Source organism: Mya arenaria, chromosome 2 (assembly GCF_026914265.1).
Source record: "Mya arenaria isolate MELC-2E11 chromosome 2, ASM2691426v1".
Lineage (NCBI taxonomy): Eukaryota > Metazoa > Mollusca > Bivalvia > Myida > Myidae > Mya > Mya arenaria.
The window spans coordinates 31,896,678-31,922,974 of NC_069123.1; the positions used below are offsets into that span (position 1 = coordinate 31,896,678).

General features: G+C 34.7%; 3 protein-coding genes across 7 annotated transcripts; 2 read left to right on the top strand and 1 right to left on the bottom strand.

The window, feature by feature from the left end:
- Nucleotides 1–3,840: 3,840 nt before the first annotated feature.
- On the bottom strand, nucleotides 3,841–12,886 carry LOC128243989 (5'(3')-deoxyribonucleotidase, mitochondrial-like). 5 transcript variants are annotated; one of them, XM_052962039.1, is made up of 6 exons: nucleotides 12,853–12,886; nucleotides 11,087–11,547; nucleotides 9,986–10,086; nucleotides 8,468–8,528; nucleotides 6,613–6,727; nucleotides 3,841–5,758 (listed from the first exon to the last, which is right to left on the bottom strand). In XM_052962039.1, exons 2-6 carry the CDS (start codon nucleotides 11,300–11,302, stop codon nucleotides 5,613–5,615), a joined length of 639 nt encoding a protein of 212 aa, XP_052817999.1. In that variant the 5' UTR covers nucleotides 11,303–11,547; nucleotides 12,853–12,886; the 3' UTR covers nucleotides 3,841–5,612. The 5 variants fall into 5 exon arrangements, with proteins under 5 accessions (XP_052817999.1, XP_052817969.1, XP_052817990.1 ...); XM_052962009.1 differs by lacking the exon at nucleotides 12,853–12,886 and adding an exon at nucleotides 12,655–12,846; XM_052962030.1 differs by lacking the exon at nucleotides 12,853–12,886 and adding an exon at nucleotides 12,456–12,846.
- A 3,358-nt stretch (nucleotides 12,887–16,244) lies between these two features.
- LOC128241545 (cerebellin-3-like) lies at nucleotides 16,245–18,232 on the top strand. The gene is made up of 2 exons (XM_052958548.1): nucleotides 16,245–16,446; nucleotides 17,381–18,232. Exons 1-2 carry the CDS (start codon nucleotides 16,275–16,277, stop codon nucleotides 17,812–17,814), a joined length of 606 nt encoding a protein of 201 aa, XP_052814508.1. The 5' UTR covers nucleotides 16,245–16,274; the 3' UTR covers nucleotides 17,815–18,232.
- A 794-nt stretch (nucleotides 18,233–19,026) lies between these two features.
- LOC128209533 (temptin-like) lies at nucleotides 19,027–22,492 on the top strand. The gene is made up of 3 exons (XM_052913607.1): nucleotides 19,027–19,413; nucleotides 19,929–20,106; nucleotides 21,887–22,492. Exons 1-3 carry the CDS (start codon nucleotides 19,195–19,197, stop codon nucleotides 21,961–21,963), a joined length of 474 nt encoding a protein of 157 aa, XP_052769567.1. The 5' UTR covers nucleotides 19,027–19,194; the 3' UTR covers nucleotides 21,964–22,492.
- Nucleotides 22,493–26,297: the final 3,805 nt, after the last annotated feature.

The window sequence follows — 26,297 nt, forward strand, 5'->3', positions numbered from 1 at the left end:
TCATCTAGATTAGACACAATATGTTTCCTTTTTTCTATTTAATTAAATGTCGTTATTGTTTTAGAATCCTATGAGTTCTCATTAATCGTGTCAAAGCAGGTAGCCCAACCACTTATTTGTAATGATAATTTAAAATATATTTTATGCTTTCCGGTGGATAATATCTCGATAAACTCTGCGTTTGAAATAGTGACTTTATCGAAATGTAATTTCTCTGTTTTCTCATATTTTACCAGTTTCATGGTACAATTGGTAACATAAACGCATGCAAGGCCGGGAAGAAAATGCACTGACGTCATTTAATTTTGTGCACTCATTTGTGACAGTTTCAAACTATAACGGTTAAATAAATGCTTTGGGTTTACGATATGTTGTGGCATGCATGTTTATAAACGGATATCTTTCATTTTTTTGTCAAGGGAATCCTGATTCAGCAAAAATATCTGATCGAATAAAAACTTTTGTTTTGCTTTTATCGACTCTTTCGAACGCAGGCCGTAGAAAATAACGGCAACGAATAGTATACAAACCGCACGGGAACTATAACGTAGCAATTCTGACTTTCAAAAGGGTATATTTTACGATTTGATAACGCAATTGATTATCACAAATGTTTCCATTAAAAACTATTATAGGAGGTAATATCAGAATATTGCAAATGGATTCGTAAAGGTCGCGTTATTTTTTGCATAATATGGTAAGACCATGGGCTTCCCTAAAGGAATACCTTAATGGTTGCCTGTTGGATATATTCATTTAGTAATCCATCAACAGTGTCAATCAATCGCCATTAATGTTTTAACAATCACCATCAATTTATCAATAATTGAAATTATATTCTACCTATACACCAATAAATGACATCAAAAGCAAATGACTATCAAAGTGATCGATTTTATACACTACCAACATTATCATTTATGTATTTAAAAAAGTTTCATTTAATTTCATAGTTCATCATGGTATAAATCAGTTAAACGATAAATTTGGTAACACCCAATCAATGTTCAACCTAGTACAAATTGCATCAACATGCAAACAATAGACCATGTGTATAATAAGTTACGAGGCTAGTAGGTGACCGGATATGAGATATACGGGGCAAAGGAAACAATATCGTCAATGAAAACGGGTTGTCAACGTATTATCACGTCAACTACCTATTAACATGATCGAGACGCCGAAACTATCTTGGAGATGTTTCACTTATTCATCGGAATCGGGAAATAGACGCCATTTTGTACGATACAAAGATGGAAAAATATTGGATCACCACGTGACCAGTAAGCGGTGACCAGTCCTTGACCAATGGCGTTGCGTCATTCATGTTCCAGGCGTGATGTATGAGAAAAAGACGAACCCCTTGATTTGAAAAAGTTAGGGTCCAAGATAATGAATCGTGGAAGACATCCACTACACAAATCACTGGAAAAGTCGTGACTTGGTCAATGCGATTTCCCAAATTTACTTTCTTCTATTTTTTTGTAGAGAAAATATGACGTTTATATTGACGCAAGGGGGTGGTGACGTCATTTTTTCAATATTGTCCTCTGATGGCATTAGCGCCATGTCGTTTGACCAACGATAGGGGGTTCAGTTTGCGACGTCAAATATGTAATTTACGTCACATTTTTTTTATGAATGGACTTTTTTTAATGGATAAAGATCAATGGGCATAATACTGAACCTTGGGGGTACACCTCCTTTTATAGGGCGATGGGAAGAAGTTGAATCCTGAGGTGTTACTCGTTTTTTTCTTCTATTCTGTAGGTAGCCGCTAAGCCTAAGAAGCATATTTTCACGGACATCGATAATTTAGACAGAAGGCCTGCATGCAAAATACGATCGAATGCTTTGCTAATGACGCAGAAAAAAGCTCAAACCTCATTACCATTATCAAGAGCTTCACAAAATGCATTGTAAATAAAAGAAGCAAATTGGTTAATAGTTGAATCACAAGGTCTGAAACCAGACTGGAAGTCAGTTAGAATGGTGTTGTTGAGAATATGGTTATACATATATGTTTATAAACAGCTGTCTCAAATAATTTGCTAAGAGAACTTAACTTCGTAGGCAACTATCGTCCTATATCACTTCTTATTTGATGGTTGATAAGGAGGTTGGTCCTTGTCTAGGAAAATCAATAGTATTTCTAGCGAGGTCAAAGCATTGTCAGCCGATTGTTCCCAGTGGCAACAGATGTGATATCAATGGAAGCCACCAATTGCTATGTAAGTCAATGCTTGCTAAGGAAGTATTTGGTTGATATGGATGTAGGTAGTTGCTAGGAAGAAAGTGGTTGGTAAGGAGGTCATTGTTGGCTAAGAAAGTTGAAGATTGCAAAAGAAGTAATTGGCTGCTTAGGTAGTCGATGGTTGCCAAGGAAATCACTGGTTGAAAATAAGTCATTGGTTGCTATGGATGAGGGTTATTGCTAAGGTAATCATTGGTTGCTTAAATGACATTGCTTGCACAGAAAGTCATTAATTCCGAAGGAAGTGATTGGTTGGTATGGAGGAAGGTAGTTGGCAAGGAAATCCTTGGTTGCTAATTAAGTCATACAGTGCTAAGAAAGTCATTGGTTACCATGGTTGAAGGTATTAGCAGAGGCTGTAATTTGTAATTAAGGAAGTCATTGGTTGTTCAGAAATTTATAGGGCCATAATTCGAACAATCTTTGTTAAGCTACATAGATGAAGATTTTCAAAGATTTTACTATAAAAATATATAGAAAGTATGAAAGTGTAAAGAAAACCTGAGCTTTGACCCAAGGGGCAAAATTTAAACACTTTAGATGAAGAACCACTACATTCCAAATATCAAAGGTCTGGGCCATGCGATTTAAGGGAAGATTTTCAAAGGTAGCTTTTGGCTGATAAACCTACTGACTCTTCCAACGGGGGGTGTCTTTGAACTACAAATGCAACTTGTTAGAAACAAATTTACAATGAATTCATATACGCCCCCTGTCGGAAGAGTTTTTAACAAACCATTGCTCGAAGGAATTTGATGAAGGGTCACCTAAGGAACATTTCGGCGAAATTTATTTTGAAATCTGGACAGATGCTTCTGAGGAGAATATGTTCCCTCTAGTTATATAGAGAACCTGTCTACAAAGATTTTAACAAAACCAACATGGCTAGAATGGATTTGATAAAAGACCGCCTTTAGAACATTTCTGTGATTTTTTTAATCTGGCCAGCGGTTTCTGACTAGAAGATTTTCCTTTTGGTTTCCATGGCAACCAGAGTTCAACATGGAACCATTTTATTTTAAGGAACATGGAGGAGGACCATCCAATGAATATTCATGTGGAATTCGGTTGCAATTGGCTAGTAGTTTAGGGGGAGAAGTTGTCTGGGGGAATAAGTTGACGACGGACGCATGTAACACATTTTCTGAAAAATGACATTGAAGGTCAACTGAATGAAACCATTACATGATACATATGGAAGCTAATATCATTTGAAACTGAAAGTGAAGTAAAGAAGGTAACACCATGCGTAAAACAAGAAACTTCTTAGGAAGCTTTCATGAAGGAACTAGAAAACGACTTAATCAAATATCCAGGACTTATTTTCCGGGCCAACTGGCAGCATTGCCAGATGCAATCCTCCAGAGAAAATCTTAAGCCTGGAGAAATCGTCATGTTGATGGATTTCAGCAAAAACTATCGCTGCCGATTCACAGAATGCTTACTTTGATCAGAGGCAAGTCACCATCCATCCGTTTACGTGTCCTGTCCGTAGACAAAATACAATGGAAAAATGACTGATTTCAAATGCTATCCAAAAATGTGACTTATGCAGCTATACAGACAACTGAATGGATTAAGACAACTGAAAGATGACAGTTTTATTCAAATGGAGACAAATTGTGAGCAATTATGATTTTTTCAAAGAACAAAAAATGACGGCAATGTAATTCTGCTTTCCGTCTCGCAGCTTTACATACTGATGTTATGATAAGAACCATTTGACACTAAAATATATGATAAAATATTACCAAAATAGGGTAATAGAATTGTAAGTAATTTGATTTTTTCTCTCTAATGTGCAATGTTTGAAATGCAAAATTAATGAAACCCTGTAAGCATTTAAAAAAAAAAAATATTATTTTCATATAATATCATTATTGGGGCTTCCAAAAATTTGTCTATCTCACAAATCAAAAGAATCTGGAAAATAGCTCCATGTGGAACATAGTTTGTACATCTGATTGTGACACACCCGTTAGGCAAAACGTTGATATAGTATATCATATGGTACTCAATGAATTTGCCAACTAATTTGTAGTAACACATTTTTTAAGAAGCAAAACATTATTATGTTTATTGTAATAATATTATTCAATTTAGGATTCTTCTTTATAAAGAAGATATGACAACAAAGTTATTAACTATTTTCAAAGTAACATTAAAAATGCATTTTCAGACATGCAAACCTTGGCAATGACAGAGAGGTAGATTTATGTCTCAAAAGCGGTAGATTGGGTTCAAAATGGGTTCAAAAGCGGTAGAATTTCTTATTTCTGGGAATGTAGTCTTTATCACATTGGATATCACAGACATAAAGAATATCACACTAGTAGTCATCCAATAAAGAAATCATTTCGTATTGGATACCCACGAATGCGATATTAAAAATATAATATCATTATGACGTCATTTCATGCTGGTGATGTCATTTATGATATTAAAGTAAGCAATTTGTAAATGCCGCTCAGCAGCATTAGTTTCTACTCAGGCCCAAATTCCTCAAACAACCTTAAATCCCTAATAACACGATCAAGCTAAGCACGCTATCTTTGTTTTGATATAATTTCACATTTTGAAGAGTTTTGAGACTTTTATAAATAATACCTACATGTATAACATATACTTTTATTTTGTAAAACCAAGATAAAATTGGAACTTTGGATAAATGATAAAAAATATACTTAAGGCCAATATAAACTAATGGCTAGATTTTCATCCATTTTTTTGTTAAATGGGGGCAGGGGGTAACACTTTTTTTTTTTTTAGATGACTGTTTCACCATTAAATATGTGTTCATGTTCTTTCTAATTGCATAAGGGACCATATACATCACCGTAACAATTATCCTTTTTTTACATGTGAATGTTTACACCAAAACCGGCTTGTATGAATAAAGGCCATTCCCTGACAGTACCGGACCGATATGTAAATACAGACTCTAGTTCAACATTTTTATTTGAGTCATTTAAATTCAAGAGGCCGTGGAAAAAACTGGGACAGGCGGGGATGTAAATCTAGCAATCAATTCAAAATTGCCTAATGCTTGTTTTACTTAAGATTTTTCAAGAAATTAGGGCCAGGGTCCACATTCACTAACTTTGTGAAAGTTTGGAAGTTTAAGACTCAGTTAACCAAAATCTTACTTTTTCATGTTCAAATGTCACACAGGAGAAAAGATGGTAAAAATTGCTGTATCGTTATCAAATAATCTGTTCTATAATCAGGCACAAATCTTTTGTCAAATTAAGTCATATTATAAATAATTTGAAAACATTTAAAAAAATTGAAGTCTCTGAGTAAAACTCAGACACAAGCATAAGAGAACACTTAGTTTCCCCCAAATTCACCACCACTACTATGCAACTCTTTTCTTGTACTCGTCTATAAGATCTTTCCAAGACCCGTCTGTCCAATTTTCTAGCCGGCGTTGACCATTCTTCATTCTACTGTTGTGACTTTGTGTGAACAGAATGTGGTCCCAGCTCGGATAAGGGTTCAGACCTGAAACAGAAAAGGATAAGATGACACTAGCTTCTTATAACCACTTAAGTGTTATATAAATTTGACTCTCAGGTAACATAAGTATCTTGGCACACTAGCAACAAGTTGAAACTCTTCAACTTTTTCTAATTACCATAAAAACACTTTGCAAAACCCTGTTGTCTTTTGTAAATTGAGTGAATTTATGGTTCGAGTACGTATTACTATATTATTCATGCACTGTCCATGACAAATATTAAGTGTAAATTTTACCAAAAATTACACTATCATTGTGTGATTTGAGCAATGATGAATTTCCAAGGTTTGTGATAAAACATTCACATTGAGTAATACATCTTTAAATTCAGTGAACTAGAGTTGTCACTGCACATGAAAAATGCCCCTGATTTGGGCCTTGTCAGATGGACAAAAATCAATAGCCATTATCTGTTTGTCATAACTTTCATGGCTACCAAGTTTGAGGTTTCTGGATCCAAACAATCTTCAGCCATTGACCAGAAACCTTAACCTTTGGCCTATTGACCTCAAAGTCCTAAGTAAACGTCTGCTGGTCATGGCCAACCTGCCTAGAGCAAGTTTGAAGTTCCTTGGAAAAAGCATTCTTCAATTATTGATCTGAAACAGTTTTTTCAGCTCAAGGTCACCATGACCTTGACCTTTGACCTAGTGACCTTAAAAGAGAAAGGGGTCATCTGTTTGTCATTACCATTCTGTGTACCAAGTATTTTAGTAAGTAATAAGAAACCCTTGGGACAGACAGAAGAATGGTCCGATTACTAAATGCCACCCTGAAAAGACCTGATACAAGGCCACACATTTGGAAGAGTTTCTGATGCCAGTAACAATATTTGTACCTGATATACCAGGTCTGTCATCGATGAGCAAATGACCATTGACCATCGTTTTATCCTTGACCAGCAATATTCTGTCCAACCACTGTTTTCCCATGTGCTTCTCCACCCACTGGTACTGCAAATTGATGAAACAAAGTGTAATTCACATTGACAATTTTCTTTGGTGAAAGTCTAACTATAGGAACCTAGGCCTGTATTCATTAAGGTCTTCAGATTCAAGACTGCAGTCTTGAGATTGATCTGCATATTATTACATGTATATTGTTAAAACTGCTCATACAAGAGCAATAGTGATAAAAAAAATGCTACATCTGTTACAAATAGGATCAATTAAAAATAGTTATATTAAAGATATATTGAAACATTTAAAATAGAGCAGGAGTGTCAATCTCAGATGTTAGTGAATATGGGCTGTGTCTATCAATATTTGAAAATCTCTAAAACCCCAAGGCTTATGAAGTCAATGGTTGCTTTATACCAAATTTCAAGGGGCTCGGCCTGGTTTCAGAGATTTTAATTTTTTTTTTTACTATATTCATGTTAAAATTAAAAAACCCTGAGACTTCCAGGGCATGGCCAGCTTTAAGTAATATATACACCAGGTTTATTAATGAACAATTTCAGTATACTGCCAATACATACCAAAAATCAAAGTCCTTGGCCGTATCATTTCATAAATGATTTTCAAAATTGGACTGTATAAGTATTCTTAGACCCCGGGGATATAATTTGAACAATCTAGGTTAACGGCCACTACATGAGGCTAAATACCAATTATCAAAGGTGAGGGCCATGCGGTTTTCGAGTAGATAAATGACAAGGGGTGGGGCCACTTTTTAACTTAAAAACTTAATTTGAAAAATATTGGTAAAAGATCACTACATAAGACTGCATACCAACTATCATTAACCTTACAGTTTCAGAGAAGATTTTCAAACTAAAAAGTTTATAGCAAACTTGTGACCCCAGAGCCGGAGCCACTTTTGACCTCTGGGACATAATTTAAAGATGCACTCTTACTCCCAAATAAGATGTACAACAATTAATACAATTGTTTTGATTTACCTAAAAGGATGAATATCGAAAACAGTGGTTCATATGAAGGATACTGTTCATAATTTGATGGAAAGGTGCAGAAAACACGGTATTTTTATCTTATGAGACTATAGTTGATCACTGTAAATCTTTTAGCACTCACCAGTCATTCAATATTTTTGCGTTTCCAGCACAGTTACCATCATGTTATCAGAAATAAATATTTTCAATAAAAGCATTATTTAGTTAGTACTTTAAGGTTTATCGCTCAAAATTTATGTTTGATAGACAAGTCTTTGTATTGATTTTAAATACATGTAAGAGTGTCACTTTAAACAATCCTAGTATACAGAAAAACTTGTGACCCTTGGGGCGGTACCTCTTTTGCCCAAGGGACATAATTTAAACAATCCTGGTCAAGAACCACTAAATGAGGCTGCATACCAAATATACAGGGCCTGTATATATAGTGATGCTGTACGATGCCTTGAGCACTTCATGATCATGGCCCTGTTTCATTAATGGTCACATCATAAATCAAGCAAAGTTGCAAGTCACAATAAATGCGACTGACTTTGCAACACAGCGCAATTTGCTTTTTATTTTTAATCACGTCACAAAATAGAGATTGTACCCAGTTGCAATATAATCACAAATATTTGCGACCAGCAGGTGCTCTTTTGCGATTTTTGATGAAACGCTTTTAGCGATGTGACAGGCAAATTGTCGATGTCCTAGCCTAATTTTGGAATAAGACCATTAATGAAATCGTGCCCACGTGAGCTAAAAACATTGTTTTCATCTTGAAGAGAGCTATTACCTTTTCTTTTAAGCAGTGTTTGTAGGCTTTCACTGGGCTTGTGCAAATGAAAACATCAACACTGGAAATATGGAAATGACAGTTTCATCATAGTGCATATAATAATATATACTTTTCCAGGAAAATGCAAACGACCACCAAAATTGCAGTCCAGAGTTGTATCCACTGTGCTACGAAGGCTTACCTTAAACGGTTGGAATATTTAAGCTATATACCTAACTTGGTAATATCATGTGATAACATCGACTAGCCTATCACGCATAAGTAATTAATTCTCTAGACATACCTAGAATTTTTTTTTAATGGAAAAATAAGAAAAAAAGTACAAAAAATAAATTAATTGTTACGGTAACTATGTGGTACTTCAGTTAGTAAGTTTCAATGCATTGTACACATCGATGCCAAGTTTATGTCAGTTTTTGACAATTTTCTTTTTTTTCCACTCTTTCATCATACAGAGTACAGCCCCTTTAAACAAGACTTTACTGTTTACAACTGAATGTTAATGTATTGGTAACATCCGTCTAAAACATTTTTTTATGTAATCCAAAAGAACACTGAATGTTTAAACTAATATGGTATAAAAGAATAACAAGCTTTTTAAAGGACTTGCTCATGTTTTTGAACCATAAATAATTTTTCCTTGTAATGCACCAGAAAACACTTATTTTACTATTATTTTACTCTTTGATAACGAAATTGCAGAAAAAAAATATTGCTGAAGTATAAGTAAGAAGAAAATATGGTTTAAGTAGGGATCGAACCCACCCTGGTCACTGGTTGTCAGGAAAAAAAATTGAAAAATGATATCTTATTCACTCAGCACCTGGGGCACATACATATGCTGGATATCTTAAGCTTTATTAAATACCTTATTAAGCATCACATGATAATGTCAATCAACCAATCACACTACAGTCTTTTAATGAATTGGGTTAGCAATGGTTTTTGAAATCATGGACTTCAAAGCCAATATTAGAGCTAATATCAACATTTGTTGTAGGGTTATAGCTGTCAGTATCTTAGTTTTAACACTCATGATGATTTGACACACTTTATTTAATATTATAAAAAAAATGCTTCGTGCTAAATTGAGGGGATGATGGGTCTTATCTAGAGTCCCTGGGGTGCGGGGGCATTTGGCGGGTATTTAACCATTAGTTCGACCCCGCAGGGCGGAGATTTTACCCTGCTTGGCTGGACCGAAAGTCAAAGTCCCCTATATTCCCCGGACATGCGGGCGGCCATGGTAACAATTGACTGGTGCATAAGAAAATGTCTCTGCTTATCCATTCCCCCATGTCAATTAAGGTGCATCATTCGAAATATAAACTATCAGGTGTGTAAAGCCATCGTGACCATGAGAACCAAATTGTCTATTATCTTTATAAGTTTTTTAGTTATTACATTGATATTTTTTCACAAATCTAACAACCCCGCCAATGGTGATGACCAGGGCTATGACAAGACCTCAACAGTATTTTTTTCGTCAAAAACAAGATGAGTCAAAATAAATACCCTTCTATCTCCTGCATTTCTTTTGCCGCTTCAACTGCTCCTGGAATTACCGGAATGTTCAGGAAAAATGCTTTTGCATTCCAGATTGATGAACATTTATCCTAAAACAACAATGAGATAACAATGCCTCAATATGTATATATGCTACATGTGTATGTTCTCATGCCCGTTAGGTAATGCATTTGTGACATGAGTTTAAATCAATAAAGTTATCACTCGGACAACCTTTTACCATTAAAGGTCACTGTGACCTTGACCTTTGATCTGATGACCCCTTAAATCAATAGGGGTCATCTACTGGTCAGGCCAAACCTTAGTGTCAAGTATGATGACCATACGTCAAGGAATTGTTCAGTTATCACTCGGACAAGCTTTGGTCTACCAACAGACCGACCGACTGACAAGTGCAAAGCAATATACCCCTCTTCTTCAAAGGGGGGCATAAATATTGATGTTGAAAAATATGACGCCTGTCCACAAACTTTAAGAATAGCCCTCATAATAACTTGCAGATATTCATATTATATAAATAAGGGTTACTAATGCTTTTCAAAAGAAGAAGAGCATTTTTCTTTATTTTATTTTTTTAAATTATTAAAATTAAGCTTTAATTTAAACTTGTGATAATATTGTATCTTTAATTAAAGAAATTTCTAAGCATTTCACACAAACTTTTTTCTTTTTATGTCTGGTCTAAAAATGTGAACAATTCCCTTTAAAGCTGTACTCTCAGAAATTGACCGATTTGACAACTTTTTATTTTTTGTCTCAGAATCAGCTTATTATGGCATCTGTGTTTTCAAGTAAGTCATATACATGTAGGCTAACACACAATAGAACAGATTTTAATTGTTTGGAAAACTGCGGAAATTTTCATTTTTCTTAAAGTGTTAGTAACGCTTTTAGCCATAAAAGATCAATTTTCGAGCGCAAATATTAAAAAACTGTGATCTGATCTTTTATCCGCTATCTTACCAGTATATCACCTATGATCAGACACTTGGACAAAATTTGGCTCATTCCAAGGCAAAAAATTAAAAAGTTGTCAAAATGGTTGATCTGTGAGAGTGCAACTTTAATACAGCTCTACAACATACTTACATTCAAGCCAGGCTTAAGTTTCTCGTACTGATCTCTGATATAAAACCCATCTCTGTCCTCAACTGCTATAAAAGGTTCATCAGGATATTTTTCTTTAAACTTCTCCAAGAAATAAGCTTCAAAATCACACAATACACCATCCATATCTATCAGTGCTCGAAGATTTACTTGTCGCTTTGAGTAGTCTCTTTGGAAATGAGCACCTCTGTGTGCCATTGTTATTATTAATGATTACTTTTTAAGGCAGTTTTTATTCCCTTCACTATCAACCAAGTAAATATTGCTGTCTTCTTTTTCAGGCTGATATGATATCAATACAGTACCAAGTCAAGTACCTTCACTATCAACCAAGTAAATATTGCTGTCTTCTTTTTCAGGCTGATATGATATCAATACAGTACCAAGTCAAGTACCGGTAAGTCTTGAACTTTTTCTTTCGCATCTATTGCTATTTGGAGTTCCTAAAAACATGAACATAATAATACAAGATATCAAAATTTTGTATTTATTAATAGATGGTTGGAGGTAGTCAAATTCTAAGTAAAAAATGGACACCTTTATTCTCTTTTTCCCAAAATGAATATTTCTTTTTTTATTAATAAGAGAGCCACAGGTGTCATCCCTGTGCCAAAAACAAATTACATTGGGGCCTATGCACCTTTCAATGTTATTCCCTACTGGAGCCCAGTGAAACTGCAACCTGGGAAAATTAAGTCTGGAAGAACCATTGCATTAGACAACAAAATTTTCAGTTTGTCTTTATCCCCTTGGTGTGTCTGCAGCTATAATGGTTTTTTTTTGGCCCCAGAAAAGTCCAGTTTGGAACACCTATCATTCTAGACTATGAAATTTCTTCATTCATTCACAGACCTATAAACCATGGATTGGCAACTCTCCTCTGTGTTAATGCGATTAGCTCAAACTCACAAGTGCAGTGCGATTTCATTCCGAGATCTTATCGTGTGGTCGTTTTCGAGACGTCCCACATCGGCAGAATATATGCATGTAGGAAAACTTGAATTAAAACTAAATATAAATTTAATCAGGAACATATTAGGCCCTGATTAATACTTCGATAATTAGAGAAAATGCAATAACCACACTCTACAAACATATTAAATGCGACATGTTTTCGGTGTTAATAATAATTATTAGCAGAGCTGACGGAAATAACCGAAGAACGCCGTTATTCACTGATCGGAGATTCGGCGGAATTTTCCGATATTTGCCGAGCGCGCTCTAAGGATTGTGGGTAAATTATTGTTTCTTATCGTTTCACCGATATCGGGCAGTTGCCAATCCATGGTTTTTAGGTCCGTAATTCATTTGACTTAGTCATTCACCCAAAGAACTGTAGAAAGGTACAAACACTGTTCATAAATTCAATATTTATATAATTTATTGTCTTAATAAACTGTAAACATCAAATCACTATTATTATTTGTTGTGTTAGATATTTAAACTTTATTTCATTCAGTTTTCAACTAATGTTTACTGAAGTAAAATGAATGTAAAGTTAAGCAGTGTAATAAGATCCTCAAGAAGTAATAGAGTATGACAAAAAATACCAAATTTATGTCCGAATATGAACATCTATCCGAAATAAAAAAACAAATCCTTATTGAAGAGAAATGAAGAAACAAAATATATGGGCGCAAATTTAACCGATAAAAAACTTATTTCAAACAGTTCATCTCGTGTTAATAATTTCATGGGGTTAATTAAAAAGAAAAAAGGCAAAAAGCAAGTATGTATTCGGTATCTACAGGCGCATGCAATGGGACGCAGTCAACAGTTTCGTCCACTCCGACCCAACCAAAAGTATACATGTACGTACACACAGGGAAAGTTAGGCCCCTGTTCCACAGGCATCTGAATCATTGTTTGTCACTTAAATGTTGTTTAAAAGCATTTGGGGTACATACAATGAGATAAACAACACATCTGAAGATATTTAGTGTCTTTGATATACAAAAAAGAAACAAGGTATGTAACTCAAACTTACCCGATTTCACGGTAGAATCCAGTTCGATTTCTTTCCACAATTTTCAAGGTTTATGTGTTAAAGAATATATTTAACATTCTCACTTCCATATCAACCATCATACACGCTAATTTGTGTGTAACTTGGTTGATGTTTTTCTTTTGTTCTTTCCATTTTTGAGTTTTTACTGAAAAATCTGTCAATGATGCAAAACTCATTTAAAATGTGTTATACATGAAACTTTATATATTTTGATTGTTTATGTGTGTGTGTATTCTATATTTATGTTTTAAATTTGTGTAATGTGACGATGAGCTGTATATGCTTAAGTCAAAAAATAAATTTTCTGTTCTGTTCTGTTCTTAATTAGTGTTTATTAGTTATAATTGTACCCGTAATTATCGCCGGTATATTGCAAAAGAAACAAACATTATACTGACAACCTTTAATTGGCAATCATAAAAGTGTGAAAACCCATTGTAACGGCGCACTTTCACTGAACCCACGGCTCAATACACAATCCGACTGGTAGGTTACAGTGCCATTTATCATTTTGGCTCAGATTTAGCGGAAAATGAGGTTATGGCATGTTGACATTAAAAACCAGTCGAGTGTAATTCGTTGATCTTGTTCAAACGTAAGTAAAAAAGTTAAAGGTTATACTTTTGGTTTTGACACTAAAAAAAGGTCAAAGAATTCGCAGTCAAGACGGAAGTCTATACTTCAGTAATTCCGACAGTATTTTAAGAAAACTTCAAAATTGATCCGGAATTAGGCAACTGCCCAGTATATGCAACTGCAACCTATCTTTGTAAAAATCGGAGCTGCAACCTATCATTTTCTTTTCGTTCTCATATCTTTTAAAATCATTAATATATTTCTTCACAAATACCCGTACCTGTTATATTCAAACAAAACTTAAGTGTTTTATGCGGTTTTCCTGAACTTTTATCTCATTTTCTACTAAATCTGAGCCAAAATGATAAATGGAACTGTAACTTACCAGTCGGATTGTGTACATGTTGGAAACATTGCAGAAGTGTTCTCGAAAACGGTATCAGTTTCAAGGAAAATATGGATATGTAAATACACACTAGGTAGGTAGGCATATGATAGGCTATGTTAATTATAGGTATTACGTTGATTTTCGGCTCGAGTCGAGCATTTTGGTGCCATCTTGCACTGAAACCAACCATTTGGTCACTGACTGAGCCTTTCAATTAAAACAGATGAAACGGAAAACAAACAAATATGACGATTTTAAGTTTATTTCAGAAAGCAATCGATCACATATGAAAACATTAATATTCACATTTACAATTATAGGATAAACACATATTTCGTTCATTATTATTCAAATTATTATAATATTTTATTAAAAATACATTGATGTTTAACATTGGAATTTCCTGGGATTTTTCAGTTACATTAAAGATAATTTTCATACTGAGCACTAATATTCAAGTATTTATTAACAAATTTAAGACAAATGAGTGAATAAATTAAAAAAAAAAAATGTTTAAAAACATTATAAATGATGGTCCGTAAGTTTCTGAAGATGGTCCGTAATGTCCCTATATCTGGTCCGTAGTGTCCCTAAATCTGGTCCGTAATGTCTGGTCCGTAATGTCCATGGTCCGTAGTGTCCGTGACCCTCAAAGAATAATTGTGGTGAGTTTTTTTTCATTTTGTCGAACAGAAAAAGAAATCGATAACCCCCACTGGAGGAAATATGACGCAACTTGTTGCAAATTCAACATTGGTGATAAGTTGCTCGATTACGGAGAACAAACATTAGTTTTCCCATTTTGAATCTTAATATGAACACAAAGAATCATTTGTACGAATAAAAACCAGTGGTCCGATTGTTCAGAACTTTGTTAAAGTTAATAACGTGATAAACGAGATCGTTGTTAACTTTTAAACGTGAACTAACTGATGTTGTGCTCAACTGTTTCAATTTAACAAGCACATCCGAAGCCGTTTTCATAAATCTTGTCAGAAACACTGCAGATCACAATTGTTTCCAATGAACTTCTAGAGCAGATAAGAATTTAAAGGTAACAACGATTACGTAAACGACGTTGTTGACCTGAACTAAGTTCTGGACAATAGGCCGAATATGACACTGCTAAACAAATATTAAGGGGCTGGAGGTAGGGAGAATAATTGAGACGGGCGAAAGTAGTCCATAACCAGTATGCGCTATAATCGGATTGTTCGGGGTACCTGGTCATATTTTTGGAAAATAACATACTGTGAATATGGAAACAATACTTATTCGGTTTTATATCACATCATAGCCAGAGTCATAATACCGCTATATTGTTTATTAATTATATCGGTTTACAAATATTTATCATTCCATAATTAAGACTTTCATAATACATGTAATAAAATGCATTCTTTAACGAATGATAAACTTCAAGCATGTATTGCCTTTTCCATCCATTGGTACTAAGTAATAGTTAGATGGCATGAAGTAAATACCTAATGAATAATAATGGGCGGAGTGAGCGTAGCTGACTGACTTACAACCTAGCTCATTGGCTGATACATTGACAACGCAAAATCTGACGCAGGAAATGTGTATTGGATGAGTAGCAGTAGGCACCCCTTTAAACACCCGCGAAAGGTGAAATTCTTAATGATTGCCTATATATATATATATATATATATATATATATATATATATATATATATATATATATATATATATATATATATATATATATATGTGTGTGTGTGTGTGTGTGTGCAATTTTGGCTTAAATTGTAGGTTGCATTCTAAGAAGATTTTCGATCGAAGGATCCAGTTTTCAACAATATATTTAAAAGTAGCCCAATGCTGATTCACAATGTGTACACTTGATTTTATGTGTATATAGCTTTTGATAAAATGGTCAGTTCACGTTTAATCTGAATAATTTATGAACCATCTTGTAAAAAAGAGGTTTATAGGATGCAGTTTTAACTGTAGGTTTGTTACCTTTATTAAAATGTATCTAAGATTTCTACAATCACGTTTGCGTATTTTTGTTGCCACGTTACACGTCTAATGAATCCAAGGAATTAAACTATTTTATCTTGCCAGAAGCATGACTTACATACTTAAATTTAACTACTAATACGCATAATAAAACACGAACACATTACTTTGTCTTGAGTGATTAGAGTGAGTTTGGTTACAAATCGATCAATAATATGAAGGTAATGTTACCGCTTGTGTTGATTTTGGTCAGTTTTACTTACGTGACCATCGGATTTGTAGTAGATGGCGATGCCAACGATCCGGAACTTTTGCATACCATCATACAGCTGCAGTCAACAGTGATGGCCTTGAAGGAGGACGTTGGGAGGCTGAAGTCACAGATAGGTCGGCATCTATAAACCTTTTAATTTCGATCTATGTAATCTATATGGAAAAATCAATTTAAAGCTGCAGTCTCACAGATTGAACGTTTTGACAACGTTTTTTTTTTCTTGGAACGAGCCAATTTTTGCGAAAATCCATGGAAACCAATTATATAAGACTGCTGACAAAAATGAGATCGCAGATTTTTATATTTAGTTCAAAACTGATGTTTTATGCATTTTTATTAAACCGTTAGCCATAAAACATTAATTTTCGAACGGAAATATGAAAATCTACGATCTGATTTTTGTTAGCAATCTTATATCATTGGTTTGCAGATATTAACGCAAAAATTTGCTCTTTCCAAGACAAAAAATAAAAAAAGTTGTTAAAACGGTAAATCTGTGAGAGTGTAGCTTTAATATAATAATTCATTTTTATGATTTCATAATACATCTGTTAAAATAGCTTAATTATAATTATTATTGACATAACATTCATTTATTATTTGCCCAACTGATAACAAACCGTAATCTCATTGAAAAAGTAGTAATACGATAGGGGAAGCAATCTAAAACTTGTCACATGAATGTAAAACAATGTCAATGTCATAACATTTTTATGACATATATGTATCATGGTTGTGCATAGCACTGTTAGTTATATCAATGTACAAGTAGTTATTGGATTTCTTTTTACTTATGCAACAGATTATATTTATGCGTTACTTACTGTCAATACAAGACGCTGAAATTGGCTTAATAGTTGTAGTTTTAGGGTTCAATTCCTACCAGGGTTATTTTCCCATGGCTTCTCCAAAAGGAAATCTGTTATGGTTTATGCCAAGGTAACTGACTCCAAGAGAAATTCTTTAAGCTATAAGCTTTGCTCTGAATCAAGCAAAATAAATTCGTCTTACCAACTAATGCAATGATTGTGTTGACCTATTTTTCAGACAACGAGTGCAACAGTTGTTCGCCCTTTGAAAACGTTCCAGCATTTCTGGCAACTCTCGGTACAACGGTGACGGGATGTAGCGACCGACCAGTCGTTTTTGACCAAATTAGTTTGAACGAAGGCTCGCACTATGACGCCACATTCGGACATTTCATCGCCCCTAAGAACGGGACGTACCAATTCAGTGTCACCATCAGTTGTCCTCAACATCAGACGTACCACGTTGTTCTCGTGAAAAACGAGCACACTAACGTGATCGGCTATGTGCACCTTACTTCCCAAGGCACATGGACAGAAGAATCAGTGACGATTCTAGTTAAGCTTGTATCCGGTGATAAAGTCTGGTTGAACTGTCAACCCCTTCCGTCTGTTAGTTATCTTCAAGGAGGCGGTTACCATTCCCACTTTTCTGGTTATTTCATTGGACCATAATATCTGAAAACTGAAATGACATATCTACGTGTAAATCTGATTTGAGATTTTATAAGACTGGTAATCCCATCATTTTTTATAAACGTATTTTGATGCGTGTGTGAACAGTTTGTTGTGTTTGCACGTTTCTGTCTCGTGGTCGGTGTCGTTTGGGTCTTTCACTCGCGCTTCTTTATGGTGGCATTTAACTGTCGTAAGATAATCTGTTAATGTTCGCGAATCTTATTTAGTCAACCAGTTATTATGTTACTTATTGAGTGGAATTCGCAAACCATAACTAGATAACCAGTTACTACTAGAGCTAAATGAATTTAAAGATAAGTGTTGACACAAAACTTAATTTTCTGGTCAACCAGTTATTATGATAATGAAACAGTATAGGGTACATTTGAAATTTGTCAAATCTCATTTTTGTATGTTTAAGGCAATGTATTATATTGATAATTTACATGTTCAAGTATGTGTAAAACATAATTTTGGCTAGTTGAACTGATTTATCATGACTTTAATGAGCCTTTGTATCAAGCCACTGTGGATTTTACGTGGTAGACAACCCCAGTAAACTTCGAATGGGAAAAAGCGCAAAAACTGCGTAAGATGCATGTGTTGTACGCGATGTGATACATCAGTAAGTAAGATGCAATGCGTTGTAGACAACGATATCAATTTTATGTAAGTCTTAGACAATTTCATTTCTTCTTGCATTATATAAGACTGCTGACAAAAAAATAGATCGCAGACATTTATTTTTAAGTTCAAAAATTGATGTTTTATGCATTTTTCTTAAACCGTTAGTTCATAAAACATTAATTTTCGAATGGAAATATGAAAATCTACGATCTGATTTTTGTCAGCAATTTTATATCATTGTTTCGCAGATATTTACGTAAAGATTCGCTCTTTCCAATAGAAAAAATAAAAAAAAATATTGTAAAAAGGGTAAATCTGTGAGAGTGCAGCTTTAAGCGCAATGTCCTATATATTTTTTATGAATCGCATAACTTACATACCCAATGTCCCTTACTAAATCAACATTTATGCGTCTGTACGTAAAAATGATAACAATTGATAGACAGTAAATTCTAAACAAATGAATACATTTTCGTAGTTAAAAGGTATGTTATAACAACATGTGTATAATGTTAATTACATGTTTGGTTAGCTAGATTTGTAAATTAGCAAATCTATAAAGGGAAAGCTACTATACAGGATTCTTCGTAATTCGTAAAATTATAATGTGTTCATGCAGAACTTATTAGATTTATTCGTAAAATTATCTCGCTTTTCAAGCAGAACTAATTATTTGCATTTACGACATAAAGAACAATTTAAATACTAGCTCCGTCGCCATTAACACCGCAAAATATATTAACACAAAAAATGAGAGTTTCTTATGGATTCTTCGTGTTTGTTATCTGTACGGCGGTACAGTTTGCGAAGGGCTACCCGGAATACATGAAACTCATTCCCAACGGCGAGAGAGTGATGGACCCATGTCTCAGCCCAGTTGTTAAACAATGGAAGAGGGTTGGCCATGAGATAAAGTTTAAGAAAGATGACACAACAGACCCGAAGGGAACGTTGAACGATTTTGGCGTGGTGAGTAACATCACAGTTTAGATTTTTTGGGAGACTGATTGTCAAGTGTTGATGTTAAACGTTGACAAATTTAATAAGATTTAGCAATCCAGTGATATTTATTAATACTTTACTGTTTTATGTAATTCCTGAGTATGTTGGGGCGGATCAAGGATTTGACGTTAGAGGGGGCGTAATGTAAGTGAAGTCAAAAGCGTACGCCCCACCCTCAGAACCGAAATTTATTTTGTTTAAAGTTTAGCTTAGAGGGTTTTGGTGATCTCCCCCAATTTCTTGTCCAAATTGGTGCATTTGGGGCGTATTATGTTAACTTTTTCTTCTAAATTGAAATGAAAAATAAACTTGGACGAGAATGGGGGGTGGGGGGGGGGGGTGCACCCCCACAGGACCGCTAGTGGTATGTGTCCGTATATACACACCTCTTCATTCAAAAATAGGACCGAGTATCTAGAGCCTTTTAAAAGTATATTTGAACTTTTAGTATTAACATGTATTGTTAAGTTTAATTCCTGCAGAATTTCAGAGAAATACAGGAGAAAGCTGGGATGAAGCCAGAGAACATTTGGGCAGAGTTGTGTCACATTGATTCGGACAAAGACAAACGAACGAACGGCGAAGAGCTTGGTGATCCAAAATGCATGTGGACAGTTGGCGAGCCAAATCCAGGAGATGTGAGGGAACTAACACATCCAGGTAAATAATATTATTAATAATAATAATAATAATAATAATAATAATAATAATAATAACAAGAAATAAAAAAAACAATAAATAAATAAAACAATAAATAAATAAAACAATAAATAAATAAATAAATAAATAAATAAATAAATAAATAAATAAATAAATAAATAAATAAATAAATAAATAAAAAATAAAATAATAAAAGGCCAAAAATAAAATGTTAAAAAGTTTATGTTTCATTTAGTTTAAAGAAACATTATTTAGGTGTGAAACATCTATCCTTTGCGACATGTTTTGTGGTTATAAGGAGTTGACCAAATTTTACGAAAGAAGTTTTTATCAGATTGAGAATCAAAAAGCAGTTACAATTTTTCGGAAAAGTCTGTCGACAATATAAGCATGTTTTTTGTGTTAAAATGCCCCAAACAACCCAATCGATGCCCTATAGTTTCTTGGTGACACCATTTTAAATAAAAAGATACTCAATAAACTAGTGATAAATAGTTGATTTAATTCATTTCACGATTGCAAAATATCTTTCTTAAAATAGCTGCAATCACCATAAAGCCACAATACATTGTTGACAGGTTATTGTTGACTATTTCGATGTAAAACCTATTCATTTTGTATATTGTTTTATATATACATCACTGTCTAAATCACTTAAAGGAGACTTTATTGTAAATGTCATTTTAATAACTCATTCTTTTTCTTTATGACGTCATTTCAACATCGCGCATTGCCGAGTGAGGACCAAAAGCTTTATATCACGACTGGCGTAGTTATGTCTTTGCCTGAAGTAATACATCAAATATATGATACATATTTCTGTTTGTCTGACAGTATGTAGAATTGCCAATTTAGCGCCTGCCCGTCTCAAATGTGTGTATCACGGATCTCCAACGGTATTAGGCAGGGCGCTGACTCTAAACAAAAATGTTAAGCAGCAGGTGAAGATGTGAAACTTCGGTTTGTTTGTTGATTCGGCCAATAAATGCAGAGTTACGACCCTTGACTCAATTGAATATAGCCTACAGAGCAGCCGTCCGTAACAATATCATGTTTCGCGCGTATCTCCAAAAAAGTTATTTAGTAAAACTTTACAGGAATGTTAACCAGCAGGGGCCTAACCAGCAGGGGCCTAGCCAGCCCTCTTTTCATAAGTGGATTCATAATTGTGCTAGGGGGTCCGGCGGTATGACCCCCTCGGAAAAAATTGAAAACCATGGTGCAATCTGGCGCATTCTGGGCGTTCTGATATGCTTTATATAGTACTGGAAAATTGACAGTTTGAGTCAAGCACTGCAACTTTGGCTGATATTTTTGTCAGAATCATGTGGATTCAGCCGCGTACTCGCGTATATGCAGCTACGCGCCTGACCACATGTGAATTTGTGCACCCACGGTTTTGTTGATTTGGCCCTTGACTTAGTTACACGAAAGCCTTTGTACATCATAAGCGTCGCTCGTTTCTCCAAACATATATGAGCTAGAGCACAAAACGTTATAGGAATGTTAACGCGTGTGTGAAGTTGTGCGCCTGAGGTTTTGTGTGTTGCTTCGCCATAAAAGCAAAGAGTTATTGCCTTTCACATAGACAGTGTGTGTGTATATCACGTGATAAATTGCGTCATAAATGCTACGTCGGAAGGCAACATTTTACTTCAAATGAAGACTCAAAACAAAGATGCAAAAAAAGATAAAAAAAAAAACAGTTGTAGAACGGTATATCTGATAGAGTGCAGCTTTAAAGCATTCTCATTCTAAAATAACGATTCTCTTTTCACAGGTATTAAAGAGCTTCCTGACGGCAAATTGTCTCCTACAATTACAGGGAAATATTGTAGCCATGTAAAGAACATATAAAGTGCTGAAAACAATAACATTAATAAAGAGCGCCTTAAAAGCAAAGTGGCAATCGTAAAAACTCGGTCGTCTCGGGCAAGCTTCAGGATAGACCAATTCGTGTTGGATACTGGCCGAGGTGTTCCGATTGGCAAAGTGGGGTTTGAAAGGGAAATTTTGTGTGGTAAGGTAAAACATTATATTTTTCCTGGTGTGTTTAAGTACACAAGGAAAAAAAGAAATAAACATTGAAAACAAACTCTAGCTCTTTGTTGTTTTTGTCGGATAAAAAGACGATTCGTGATTTAAAAAAAAGTTTAATAAAAACCTTAAATATCAATCATTATTTACTATCAATTAGCAGTGCTTAAAGTGAGACTCTTATTCAAAATAAATACATACACATGTATAACAAAATAATTTTTGAGTGGTAAATACGTACTTAATAATGCATTTATGGAAAAAAATACTGATAATAAGACTGTAACCGTGTATTTGATAGCTGAAAACGCATTTGATTGGTGAGTGCTGAAAGTTTTACTGCGATCTACTATCGTCTCATACTTAAGGTAGAAATACCGTGTTTTCTGCACCTTTCTTTTAAATTAAACTCGGTATCCTTCTAAGAAACATTGTTTTTGACATTAATTCATCATTTTTGGTATATTTACAAAAATATATTAATTGTGGTAAATCTTATTTGGGAATAAGAGTGCATCATTAATATAATGCGATGCATGTTTTTTGCTAACTTCATATATCCCTTATTTAAAATCACGTTGTAAACGATTATTTATCATAATTATATAGATGATTCTTGGAACGGCTATTACATCATTACAAAAAAACACACAAATCGTTGTCTCTCTTTAAATAAGAGATTTGTGACAATTAGCTACGTCAGTAAATTGATTGTCATGTTGTTTTTTTGTAGTTTGCAAAAATGATAAATTACCTTATTTAATTGTCAGATATGGTTATTCAAGCGTATATAATTCATTTTCTCACAAAGCAATACACCGATATATAACCACGATTACACGGATGCGAAACAGTGGCTCCAGCTCTTATAGGAGCGGTTAAAATTTTGCATGTAACCATATTTATATTAATATCTCAGCACATCATGTATTGCATTGAAATCTAATCTAACAGTGATCCATGTATGTTTCGCCAAAACTTTTCAATCCTTACACTGAAAAGCGGCGGAATAGTCGAGCGCACTGTCTCTGTGACAGCTCTTGTTATATATAAGTGGGCGAGGATACTTATAAGGTGTTTATTTCTTTAAGTTATCAATAATAAAGCAAACCCGTGCTGTGTTATATTATAATAAATTGATTAAGTTTGACAATATCTGCATCTTAAAAGGGTTAAGGGATTATAAAAAGTGTTTTAATCAAAGTCGGATGAAAATGAAAAAATGCGATGAACTTCCATGTACAACTTTTGAACCGTAATGTAAACAAATACATTAGATTTTCAATGACAAAAATGTACACTTAAACCAGTTAGTGATTCGTTTGAAGTCTGGCGTTGTGGCTTTACTATCGAGTACCATCACTATACCCACAATGTCTAGCAACTAACTTTGTCAATCCTAAATAAAATACCACACACACACACTGAGGTTTATTGGCTTAATATCGTGTGCTTACATATGATGTATTACGACCTTGCTGGTCGAGGAAACAATAAATTATTGTAAGAATGTACACTAGTTTTCACTTAAACTAAGCCAAGCTTGCGTTTAATGTCGGTATATATATATATATAGCAAATATTAATCAAAAGTACAGAAAATAACACGTATTCAATCGTCTATCTAATCTTTGTTAAATGACACACTTTCTTTGATCCACTACAATAATTTATTTTGGAATCTGATTGGAGTAAAAAACTGGTCAAAAAACAGTAACCATATACTTATATAGATGTTGTGAAAGGATTGTTTAGCTCCATCGACATTTCTGAGATTGCAACGCCCATCATCAGATGAATTGCATAAAATATTCATAAATAATCATATATTTTAAAAAATACAACTATATCTTAATACAGTATTAATACAGAACTTCAACTATTCCAAATATGCCGAGTTGAGCGCATTATTATACAGCGTATTGGCTCAGCCTCCACGCTTTGGCTCCAGCTCCCTGGCTTTTGTCTCCAGCTCAACCCAGAAAAAGAGTATAAACATGCTTATTTCGGTAAACAGGCGGTCATTTTTATTCCCGACAAAATAAAAGCACTCGATAATACTGTTTTATTTAAAATGTAAGCTTCTTGAGTGATATTCAGCTGAAAATTGGTGAAAATGTTCTACTTTCGTTTGTAAACATGCATTTGTTTGATGGGAGAATCGGTTTTATAACTCCACAAACAATATGTTTACAAAATAACCGAAATACGTGTGAAGATTAAACATATTTATATGGCACTGCATTCCCCGAGTTCTCAAATAAGCCCTCATAATTGTGATATTAGATAAAACAACGAGTCATACTTACGTTTTACGATGATATCCGTTCTTTTGCTCTAGCTCGGAAGTGTCATTGGCTCTTTTTTATACACAGCTCCTAAAAGAGCTGGAGCCACTGTTTCGCACTCGTGGATTACAGCAGCAGTTAAACCACAATTAAAATGGAGACGTACGTTGCAAGTCATTTGTGTTGGCTTCTGTTTTCAATGTTGATACAAAATGGCTTTGCTTATCCAAACTACACGCAATACATTACACACGGACAGCATGTGCCGGACCCATGTACAGCTGGTCAATTTTGGAAAAGTGTTGGACATACCTCACATGAGAACATAATTATGAGCGCGAACGAATATTTTTATTAATGACGTCATTTTAACATCGCGCAATACTACTATTCTGATGCGAGGTACGCAGAGTGAAATACGGCCGTATTGCCGGTTGAGGACCAAAAGCTATATTTCACGACGTGCGTAGTTATAATGTCTCCCCTTCGACTGAAGTGATACATATTGCTTTTGGCATAGATGTTTTTCTGTCAGTCTGTATTACTGTTAATCTGTCTGTCGGCCCACCTCAAATGTGTATCGCTGATCTCCAACAGTATTAGGTAGGGTGTTGACTCTTTACAAAAATATTATGCAGCAGGTCACGAGGTGTGGAAAAGGTTCTAAGTGACATTAAATAAAGAAGCAGATAGAACATTTTCGCTTTCACCCCTCGAGGTGAAGATGTGTTAGTTGATTCGGTCAATAAGTGCAGAGTTACGACCCTTACAAAATCATGTGTCGAGCGTATCTCTAAAAAAGTGATTCAGTAAAACTTAACAGGTGTGTTTTCCAGCAGGGGCGTAGCCAGCCCTCTTTTTATATGGATTCATAATTGTGCTAGGGGGTCCTGCGGCATGCCACCGTGGAAAATTTTGAAAACCATGGTGCAATCTGGCGCATTCTGGGCGTTCTGATATGCTTTATATAGTACTGGAAAATTGACAGTTTTAGGGTCATGTAGTCAAGCACTGCAACTTTGGCTGATTTTTTGTCAGAATCATGTTGATTCAGCCGCGTACTCGCGTATAAGCAGCTACGCGCCTGACCGCATGTGAATTTGTGCACCCACGGTTTTGTTGATTTGGCCCTTGACTTAGTTGCACAAAAGCCTTTGTACAGCATAAGCGTCGCTCGTATCACCATAAACATATATGAGCTAGAGCACAAAACTTTATAGGAATGTTAACGTGTATGTGAAGTTGTGCGCCTGAGTTTTTGTGTGTTGCTTCGCCATAAAAGCAAAGCGTTATTGCCTTTCACATAGACAGTGTGTGTATATCACGTGATAAATTGCGTCATAAATGCTATGTCGGAAGGCAACTTTTGCTTCGAATAAAGACTTAAAACTTCACTATTTCTTCATCATTTTAAATGAAACATAGCGCCAATACGCCGACTACACCGCTTACGGAGCCCCGCCTTCGGTCTTTTACCAGAGTTAGATTGAGAGTTTAGTTTCTTAAAACACCTCGACAAACCTTTTCACAATACAGCCGTTTGCCGAAGTGGTTGATGAATTAAACTAATTGCCTATTCAAACTCCGGTAATAAAACGAAGGCGGGGCTCTTTAATAAAATTGTGTAGTAAAACAAAGTTATCTTTGTTTAAAGTCTTCATTTTAAGCAAAATGTTGCCTTCTGAAGTAGCATATATATGACGTAATTTATCACGTGGTATACACACACTGATAGAACATGTGATGAAACTTTACAGAAATGTTTGCTGCTGGGGTTTTGTGTGTGGTCATTTACTGAGTTAAACATATCCTAAAGAGCGTACAATTTTGCGTCGCGTGTATCTGCAAATAGTATTATATGAGCCA